Below are 10,530 nucleotides of genomic sequence, written 5' to 3'. Positions count from 1 at the left end.
CTTATGCTTGCTGTAGGACTTCACAATCCACACTCGATTCCTCTCCCTCTTTAGCGGAGTACCCAAACTCCCCCACCCCCCTTTAATGACAAAGTCCATGGAGGGTTACACAGAATCTACAGAAGTAGGAAGAATTACAAGAGTATGCCTCAAGATAAATTTAATACATTGTGTGTTTTATTTACAATTATAGGAAAAAATAAAATGACTACTATATTATATATTAATTTTATAATTGTATATTACAACCTTTTTATTCAGTAGAGTTTCAAGAAAGCTCAAAAGGAACACGCAAATGTGAAGAAATTGTAACTAGGAAGAATGCCGTTTACCACAAACATGAAATACTAGTTAGCAAGGAACAAACCAAGTCAAACAAAACATCCATGTTTTACATAAACACCAAAATTTCAATATGTACTTTTCATTTAAAACTGTACCTTCGAATACTTCAGAGCAGCTGATTAAAAATTCCTCAGATTCTAATCATTTAAAGAAATGTTAAATAATCGATTTATATATATAAAAGTACAGCATGCTTAGTGGTAACTCACTCATGAGAAAATATAAACTTGGATATTTTGTATTATCTAGCTGAAACTGTGTCAAGCACCTGAATGGGGTTTAGTACATTTCTAATAGAAGATTCAACTAATTCACCACCTACAACCATTTCTTCAAGAACCATATGAAGCCTATCAATATTCAAGAGAACATGTCTCTCTGAAAATTTTCCAAAATACCTGTGCAGTGCATCGACATACAAGCTAAGAAACTCGTATACCATCATTTCATTTTCAGCATGGTCGGCAGCTACAATGAAGAGACATGGACCAAACCATCGGAAGATGAGAGTGTGGTCTCCATCTTCCAGGAAGTGGCACTAGAAGATATAAAAACATGAGATAGATTTCAAAGGTATGTATTTTAATAATAGGTATCATAACTCTGTATCTGTCAAATGAGATTATGGTTGGCAGGCAGTTTTCAAACAGCTTAAAAAAAAAAAAAAACTAATCTAATTCCACTCGCATACTGCAATATTTTACCCTGTTCTCTGGACATCATCACTGTCCCTTGGCCTCGGTATGTGCACCCATCCATCATTCATGAATGGAATCAAACCATGCCAGCCAACCAGCCTACCTCCTAGCATCTCTCCTTCCCTCTCTCACTGCCTCCCTTCCACCTAAGCTTCCCCATCCATCCACCCACCAGTCAGCCATCACTGACAATGGGTGCATTTAGAACCGACATGGTGCACAGATGTTCCTTGATTGTGCAGATATGCAAGTCACAGAATGAACACTCCAGCCTCGTGACAAATCAAAACAATAGGAACAATACGCTGTGAAGTCACAGGGTAGAAGGCACTCAAGTGGTGGCACCCAACATGGTCAGTGGACAAACTAGACCATCTTTCACCCACAAACCACCCCAGGCTGGTGCAATGCTTGGTGGACTGCTTCCTCATCCAACTTGGTTCATGTAGGGTAACCCCAACCCCAGCTGGCGCGAGGCTTGGCAGACCACTTCCTACCTAAACTTAGTTCATGTAGCATGACTCCCCAACCCCAATCAGGAAACTGGAACTTTCGGATAACTCATTTCGCAAACCATAGTCTTCTGTATCTGCTTTGGAGAAAGTTCAACACCGGACAACAAAAATCATCACAATTAAGTCGACTCTTATACCAAGAATGGTTGAGGGCCAAAGGGATGTCGCCACCAAATCAGACATGACAGGGCTGATCTCACTGAAATAAATATACAGTACTAAATAGTTTGGAGAATATTGATCCAGACTACAGTACTTCTTTAAAAGGTTAAATGTAACACAGACAAGGAACAATGGCATCAAGCTTAAACCACAATGTAGGACAAAATATGAGATGCTTTCTTTATCCATAGGAGTTATAAAACCCATGGAACTGCCTACCAACCAAAACCATAAATGCCAAAACATTGCTGCAATTCAAAACCCAGCAAGATAAAATCATCAGCACATTCATTGCATGATCTTTGACAAGCCATTGGCTTCTGTCCTTGTTGAGGCCACTAGTGAGATGGTGGCCCTTCAGGTATTTTTCCATTTTAGGTGCTGTAAATTTAAGTCAACAAGCCAGATGATACTTGGGGCTGGGTTTGTGAAGTTTACTAAGCAAGATCATATTTTTATTAGCTGGTTTTTAAACTGCTGAGGAATTGCATCTGGTGATTTATATACAATTACCATACTTTGGATTTCTATTTTGATTACCAGTACTTCCCTCTTATCATTTATAGTGTTTAATGTACTGGCTGATCCTACCCTGTAACCTGTGTTTCCTGTCACCTGAAAACATTGAATTCTGGCACAGTACCCATATTTAACTGTCATAGCAGTCCTTTACTGTTTCAGTTAAGGTTGCAAACACTGCATCTGCATCATTTAGGAGGCCACCCATAAAGTGGACTTTGTTTTTGCATGCTCTGATATTCTGAATGTTGGCAAATACAAATGACATCATCTTATTTGTCGAAGTGCTGGGTGTTTTATTTGGTAGTACAGTATCAATTATTCTGGTAGAGATGCTACTGTGTTTGTGTCCTGTCTAGCATTTAAACAATTTGGTGGTAGTCTTGTCATTTCTAACCATTTTTCTCTTTCTTCTGCTAAAAAATTCTCCCTGCATATAATGCATTTTATTGGGGACAGGCAATCTGTGTAATTACCCAAGTGTAGTTACAAGATGAGAGATACACTCTTAGTATCCTGTTTTCCCAGTACTCTGTCATATGACACTTTGAAACTGCTGATGGGTTTGGCTGCCACGACCTTCTCACTTAACTTGTCCCAACCGTCTACCACTCTCTTTGCACTCACTCACTTTTCAGATTTGTGGGTTGAGTGTGTACATCTTGACTAGTACTTTTTGCTCATCACTGGTAGGGAAAAAATTGTCATGATTGGATAAACTGGCTTCTTGTACCCATTGAGGCTACTAATGATGGTGATCTTCAGGTAAATTTGGGCAAATAACCACAGGGATCCCCCCCCCCCTCACTTCTTAGAACACAAACTTGATCACATAGTAAGCTATTAGAAAATTAAAGATTCTGGGATCTTGGTTAATGCCTTTATATTCACATGATGTACAATAGTGAACAATAATAATAAAAATCAACAAATAACAATGACTTTACTGGTTCAGATCAATAAATAATGATGACAGCAGTTTGAGCATTAATAGTACATAATTTGTAATAAGAAATGGGTAACATTATGAATTACAAGGTAAAAATCCGAGTAAGTAGACCCGGTTTTTTGGATATAGGACATGCACAGATGGCTTCTTTAGTACTGGTGTTTACATCATCATTTTAGGAAATACCAGCATGACTGGGAACCCAGCAAATTTTGACTTTTTATCTGCTAAAAATGAGGAAAAATAAAAATTGTCTTAAGAGCAAATACAATTACAGTACTGTACATAAAGCTCCATAGTAAAAACTTTAAAGGAGCTGAACCTCACGTCCCTGGAAAGCAGAAGAGTACAGAGAGACATGATAACCACCTACAAAATTCTCAGGGGAATTGACAGAGTGGACAAAGACAAACTCTTCAGCACGGGTGGAACACAAACAAGGGAACACAGCTGGAAACTTAGTACCCAGATGAGCCACAGTGATGTTAGAAAGAATTTTTTCAGTGTCAGTAGTTAATAAATGGAATGCACTAGGAAGTGATGTGGTGGAGGCTGACTCCATACAGTTTCAAATTTAGGTATGATAAGAGCCCAGTAGGCTCAGGAATCTGTACACCAGTTGATTGACGGTTGAGAGGTGGGACCAAAGAGACAAAGCTCAACTCCCGCAAGCACAACTAGGTGAGTATATAATGCCTTGTCAACACTTGGCCCCTCTGGGGGCTCACAGGGAAGGGATTGGATCAAGAGAATTTACCTGTACACTATCTTTGGCAGTCACAGTTACAATACTATTTTATCGAGTTCAATAAAGCATATTACAGTATACTGTAATATAATACTTACAGCATCTTTTTCTGCACTCAAACACTTAGTAATAATTCTGGCTTCAATTGTTGTTCGACTACAAGGAGTGATGTGGGTAAAGTAGTGTGAAAACTGTACATTGCCAGTCTTTGACGCTATCAATAAATAATGCATCATGTTGATCAATCTGGAAAAAATCATTTAGGGTCAAGTTAATGAAGTATCCAGAAAACAAATGTCAGTATTAATTACAGTACAAAAATTATTACTGTACCTTATTTTACAGTACAGTATTTTCAAACACTAAATACCATTAATATTTTATTTAAATAAAAAATACAGTACAGTATTTATAAATACTTAATACCAACACTACCAAGAAGCAATTGTCCAGGCATGATTCCCACGTTCAATCAGGAGAATCTGGAAGGTAATCAAATATTCAGGCAACACACTGTAAATACAGGTAAAGGTGAGGATAGGGATTTTGAAGCTCTTTAGAGAGATTCAAGATCTTTGGATAGATAGAAAAAACTCACCCTAAGAAACCTGGTAAAAGAAGAGGGTAAGAATGATCAGTAAATCATTGAGGTCAATACAGAAAAACTGATAGGCAAGGAAAAGGCTCTACAGTATGTATTTTCCAGGTAGAGAAGTTGGGTAAGCCCGAGGCAAATCTGGTATGCATAACCATTGCCAATATCGAGCACAGGAGGACGCTTAAAAGTGCGCGTAAACTAAAAGATCTGGGAGGGTATAACAACATTTACATATCCCCAAATCTCTTGGTAGAACAGCAAAAAAACAAAGAACCAATTGACAAATTTAAGGAGTTTAGAAAAACAGACCAGCACAAAGATTCAAAGCCAAAGATAAGGAGAGGGCAGGTGATTGTGACAGTGGATAGAGGAGAGGACATGGTTTTTCACCCAGCCAGGCAGAAACAATCCTGTATATATCTGATGACAAGTAGGCACGAAACTAAGTAGGTAAGTAGGACAAGTGTGATGTGTGAAGAGGTTCGGCACCATAATTGATGCCTCGCCTTGTATGATGTGGGGTAATATTCTTATGCTTGAGGTGTACAATGGATTGTCCTATGGTAATGTGAGCACAGGATTGAGAATGCAAGAAGGCTACCATTACATTTAATGGTACGAACCAGTGGCCCTCACTCAGGTAGACTTAACATTTGCTAGATTTGCCATGAAGTCTACAATATAAAATAAAATGTACTTCTATAAGTTATTGATTGATGACCAAACTTTTATTACATTGGCACAGGGGAATACCCACGTTACCAGACATGACTCGCATCAAGGACAATTTTCAAAAGTAATATAATAATACGGAAGGGAGTACTGTCTGAAGTCTCTAGGATCTGGAGGGAGGGTGATCTTGTCCACAGGGACAATAGTGTGCCTCTGGCATCCACCTTCCTAAATAGAATATTAACATAACATTGTGAATACATGATACATATCCATGCTTTGAGTACCACTGGCTTACAGACATTGGGCACAGCACCATCCGGGTCCAAGTAATTGTAACCCATAGCTGTATAAGCCACGGTTATTGATTTTCTCTCGCCTAAAGAGATTACTTCACGAGCCTATGAAAATCACACCCACGTTCCACAATGTCTTATCTAACACAATTACACAAATATTCCAGGAACAGAGTCCATTCAGCATGTCTAACGAGACGAGGCCCCAGGAGTCTGCCTTCACTAGTGGTGACCACTGTATGAGGTGTGAGGGTACAGTGTACAGCTGTGTTAATTATGGAAGGTGCATGAAGACACGCGAGGGAATAGTTAGGTGTGAGGAGAGGGTAAAGTGTATGATGGTGTGTGAGGAGAGCGTGAGGGCCCAGCAGGCCGCACAGCCTCCAGTCCAACACTCACCATAACTTGTCTGTCACTCGCCTCCACTCACACCACCTGAGGTTCCTATAACATTTTCCTCCGCCACAATATCTCCCACATTTGATCCTTTTTAACCTCAAAAGCCGGGTAAAATTACAGGGATAAGGGTATTATTTGTAGAGTAATAAGGGTGTGGGTGTGAGGGCGTGAGAAGGGCGGAGGTGAGGGCGAGGCTTTCAGAAGAGTGAGTGTGGGTGGCGGCGGCGGCGGAGGCGAGGAGTCTGGGTGTAATGGCTGCCATGGTATGAAATTACCGAGGATGGACGAGGCTTCGAGTCAAAACCAGCTGGGAGGGAGCGGCGGTCCGGCTGGTGTGGCCAACAGACAAAACCTAGAGGAACCCAGCCAGCGGGTGCAGTACTCCATCCCGGGAATACTGCACTTTATACAGCATGAGTGGGCCAGATTTGAGATGGAGCGCTCGCAGTGGGAGCTGGAAAGGGCGGAACTTCAGGTTTGTTTTGTTTCCAGTATTGCTACGTGTGGCCTCCTGACTGGCCTTCCAGCCTTTCCCGAGCGTCTCTGCTTGAGCTGCCATGCCCCTACACCACCGGTACTTGGGTAGACGCGAGAATAAGCCAAATATGGCGGGGGAGAGAAAAGGGGTGTGGGTGGATCATTGATTGACGGTGATCAGCTGTTGAAGAGTTGCCATTCATGCACAATACCCATTGTTTGTGAGCCTGGGCAGGCCTTCCCTGGAGGTCAAGGCCCTCTACTCACTCTCCCTCTAACAATACACTTACTATAACCCTTCGAAATCTAATAGAGAGGTCAGAGTTACCCTTAAAGTACTTAATCCGTGACCATGTACTTGGGTGGCCCTCGCAGTGTTTATGATGATGATAAGTCGCCTCCTCTTGTTATTAATCTGTATAAAGTTATATAGTTGCACTCTGTAAGAATTAGAGTAGCTTCCCTTATGATTGTGTTAGGTACTTTCTGATTTCCTAATTCTTATATGTGAATATAATTGAAAAAAATTGTTACATCATATAGGTACAGGATATAGTTTCTTACTGTATTTTTAGTTTTCTGATTTCCCTATAAAAATGTGTGCATTATAAATGACTCAAGGACACCTTTTATGATAATATTTTGACATCCTTCCAGAGTAGACTGTATCAGGAAAGTAGTGGTTTTCAGGAACAGGTTGAGAATTGTTTAAATAAGGATTATAACTACAGTACTTCTTTTTCGTGATACGTGCGGTTTGTATGAACGTTTTTCCTCCCGATAACTGCACGAGTGGCAATGTTGAAAGATGCGGCTCTCGGTGACGCATCAGTGTTCATAGTTTGGCAGAGGTCGGAAGTTATCGGTGTCTTCTATTTGTGTGAGCATATCGACAGAAATAAACATATGAGTGGAAATGGACTCGGGTTGGCAAAGATGAAGCATTGTGTTGATGGTGGTAGCAAAGTCTTGCTGTTCTATGGAAAGTGTGTGGTTTAGCTGATACTGAGTGTGTGAGTCGAAGTATGTTTGGGAGTTAGTCGCAGTTCGTACAGATTAGGGTTGGGTAAGTTAGAGTACATTAGGTTACATGGGTTTAATGTGTATAAGGTTAGGTTAGGTTGGGGTAGGTTAGTTGAGGATGGGTTATGTTATGTTGTATTATGTTGGATCTTCACGTCTGGGATGTGATTGCATCGGTCTTCTTTGACGTGCGGGTAGTACAGTGTGTGTTGAATATCTGGGAGTGGTTGGAGGTGGTGGTGTGGGCGTGTGTGGTTTGCATACTTTGGTATAGACTTCGGGTACTGATACTTTGATACAAGTACTTAGAATTCTGCACTATATAGATACAGGAAAATGAAGCCTAAATGAATATAGTTATTATGTAGTGACAGTTTATCATGTATTTTAATTGTACATTGGCACTTAGGCTTGTATTGAGCATGCACATAATCTTTAGGTTTTGTAAGGGCTCTTTATTGGGAAGTCTTGAATTCATTCCTGAGAGTACTGTACAGCATTCCATGGATTTTTGTATTTTTGCAAACATTACACCTAGTTTAACAACAACAACAAAATTATAAGATGTACAATATTAAGATTTAAAGAACTGTCATCTATGCTGCATATAATGTCATTGCTCATAAAGTGTTTAACTCATACTTGGCTTGATGATTTTATTAAATATTGTTGTTGTTTCTTAGTGTTGTATTTTGGAATCCATGACCATAAGTTATTAAAATTAATGATTGTAGATACTGTGTTGGATTAAGTCCAGGGGGGGGGGGGGGGGGAAGCAGTGTACTATTAGACACAGGCCTATGGGCTTTGGCAGCTTTGAGTAATGTGGTACAGTACTATTATACAAATTGTATTTTATTCTTTCCTAAATTCAAATTGTGTTAGCTCATGGAATTCCATCTAAAATGCACAATACCCTGCGTACTTACATCTGATGTATCCACAATCCCTAGCTAAGGAAATGGGTATCATTTTTTTAGCTATTCCTGCACTTTTTCAGGAGTTCTGTGCCAAGAGTCAATAGAACAGCATTTGCATACCTTACACAGTTCTTAACTAGGCTTTTAACAGAATTTATCTGACGGCCACCGTCTATAATGGCCTCAACCGGGACACAAAGCCAGTGGCTTGAAAAAAAATCCCTTATTATTCCTAAGGAATTGGTCAACTTGGAGTACTTTTTTTTTTACATTTAGAAAGAGAGAATTTATTTGATGGCAGTCATATATTAATAGCAAAACACTCCTGCATCATATTTAAATTTACAAAGTGTATGTGAAAATTGCACTCAACTAAACATAGGATTGGGTAACCAAGCAAATGTCTTTGTTTTATGTTTTGGGTTAATATTTCCTATTAAGTTTGATGGAGTCTGGTTCACTGACCTGACACCACCATTTTTTCATCTCCCTCATGAAAGAAAATATGAATTTACATGCTCAAAAAATGCAGAGTGATCAGGAACACGACTGAAGTTTACAAATGAATGAAAGAGGATAACAAGAGAATATTAATAAGGTGCTAAATATATCTACACAAAGCAATGGATATAATTGGATAGTTTTAGATTAAAGAAATCCTTATGTAAATACTGTACAGTACTGGTTTGGAAATAGTTGTCGATTTATGGAACAGATAACGAGGTACAGTAGCAAAATATATATAGAATACTTGATTTATTTTAACCTTAGGCTAAACATATATGTGAGCGAGTTTGGGTGGATAAAATAATTAACAGGAGCTGCTTCACAGTTACCAATATACAGTGTGCAATTTCCTCAATTCTTATTTTTGTATGTAATTCATGGCTGTCAGTTCATTTTAGACCCAAGAATTAAATGCAGTGAATTATCAAGTGTCTGCTGTAATATAATTATTTGTCTTCAATATGTATTGTTATTACTGTAGATGATTGATGATGATTAAGCCATCCAAAAGGTGGCACGGGCATGAATAGCCCGTAAGTGGTGGCCCTTTTGAGCCATTACCAGCATCAAGAGTTGATACTGGAGATCTGTGGAGGGGCGAGGGCACCCTGCATGACGGGAGATGCCTCCCGCGTGTTATTACTGTAAATATTAACTATCATTTGTATTCAACAGGCTAAGATTGCATTCCTCAATGGAGAGAGGAAAGGGCAAGAAAACCTCAAAAACGACCTTGTCAGAAGAATTAAAATGCTTGAATACGCATTAAAACAAGAAAGGTAAGGTTTTTTTTCCTTTACAGAGTATTGTACAAGACATTATTTAGGTTTTGAGTGCTGTAATATACACTAAAGTAAGGGAAAATAATAAATGAAGTAAGGGTAAATGAGTTTGAGTGTGTGAATACAAAATGTGCAGCTATGAAGTGGTGAAGAATGGAGAGAAAGGAGGCACTGTATTACATGGTTCAATGAAGAGGTCATAATAGAGACCATTGAGATAAAAAGGGATGCATTGTAAAGATTGCTTCAAGGAAGATGTATAAAGTGATAAGACAGAAGAAAGGTTGAATATAATAGTTGTTGAAAGATTGTAAGGAAAATGGTTAGAAGTTGGTGAGAAAGATGAATGAAGACTTTGTTATATATTGGAAGTTATTTTATTAAAAGGTTGAAGATAGTTGTGCTGTGGAAAAGGGGGAAGTAATTAAGCATATCTTGGGGAAACTTTGTTGGCAAATGTGCATGATTTTGACTAATGTTCATAAGTGCTGTCGAATGATGTACCCAGTGAAAACAACAAGCAAGAGCTGTTATCCAACCTCAGCTCATCTGACGCCTGCTCCTGAGATGAGAGTGGAGGAAGATCAGTGAATCAGAATGTGATGGAGAGCTAATTAGAGAAACGATGAATGGGTTAGAGAGAGGAAAGGCTCTTAGTATAGATGCAATAATGGCAGATATGTTGAGGTATGGGTGTAAGGTGAAAGCTAACATATTGTTAGATCAATGTCGGATGGCATAGCAGGTGATTGGACTAAGGCTATTGTGGTAGCCATATAGGAAATGGTAGTATGGGAGATTGTAATTAGAGGGATTAATTTATGAGGATGTATTTATGCATCTTATGAGAATTTAAAAAAAAAATTATAAAAAAAAAAAAAAAAAGATTGTCAAAAACAGTTGTGGAGATTTGAGAATAT

The 10,530-nt window shown here is 39.0% G+C and overlaps 2 protein-coding genes across 14 annotated transcripts in view; one reads left to right on the top strand and one right to left on the bottom strand.

Annotated features, from left to right (window-relative positions):
- Positions 1 to 214: 214 nt before the first annotated feature.
- Positions 215 to 6,317, bottom strand: LOC123767661 (AP-4 complex subunit sigma-1). Of its 10 annotated transcripts, none has more exons than XM_069310532.1 (4): positions 5,902 to 6,100; positions 4,363 to 4,418; positions 4,035 to 4,182; positions 215 to 883 (listed from the first exon to the last, which is right to left on the bottom strand). In XM_069310532.1, exons 3-4 carry the CDS (start codon positions 4,170 to 4,172, stop codon positions 587 to 589), a joined length of 435 nt encoding a protein of 144 aa, XP_069166633.1. In that variant the 5' UTR covers positions 4,173 to 4,182; positions 4,363 to 4,418; positions 5,902 to 6,100; the 3' UTR covers positions 215 to 586. The 10 variants fall into 10 exon arrangements, with proteins under 10 accessions (XP_069166633.1, XP_045613467.1, XP_069166634.1 ...); XM_045757511.2 differs by having other exon boundaries at positions 4,367 to 4,418; XM_069310533.1 differs by having other exon boundaries at positions 4,372 to 4,418.
- Cka (Connector of kinase to AP-1) overlaps positions 6,109 to 10,530 on the top strand; it is a 50,736-nt gene continuing 46,314 nt past the window's right edge. For all 4 annotated transcript variants that reach the window (XM_045757501.2, XM_069310527.1, XM_045757499.2 and 1 more), the window contains exons 1-2: positions 6,109 to 6,376; positions 9,504 to 9,607. In XM_045757501.2, the coding sequence (XP_045613457.1) occupies positions 6,167 to 6,376; positions 9,504 to 9,607 (314 nt within the window). In that variant the 5' untranslated portion in view covers positions 6,109 to 6,166. The remainder of the gene's footprint in view (positions 6,377 to 9,503; positions 9,608 to 10,530) is intronic.

Source organism: Procambarus clarkii, chromosome 67 (assembly GCF_040958095.1).
Source record: "Procambarus clarkii isolate CNS0578487 chromosome 67, FALCON_Pclarkii_2.0, whole genome shotgun sequence".
Taxonomy (NCBI): domain Eukaryota; kingdom Metazoa; phylum Arthropoda; class Malacostraca; order Decapoda; family Cambaridae; genus Procambarus; species Procambarus clarkii.
Note: the sequence above shows the minus strand (reverse complement) of the source record. Positions and strands in the feature narration are given on the sequence as shown.

Excerpts from the sequence above, each read along its gene's own strand:
- LOC123767661 (XM_045757508.1), bottom strand. The coding sequence starts at position 5,682 with ATGGACTCTGTTCCTGGAATATTTGT. Across the intron at positions 4,183-5,656 it reads TCTGTTCCTGGAATATTTGT|ATTGATCAACATGATGCATT; the intron begins GTAATTGTGTTA and ends GATTTTTTCCAG. Across the intron at positions 884-4,034 it reads TGAGTGCAGAAAAAGATGCT|TGCCACTTCCTGGAAGATGG; the intron begins GTAAGTATTATA and ends TATATCTTCTAG.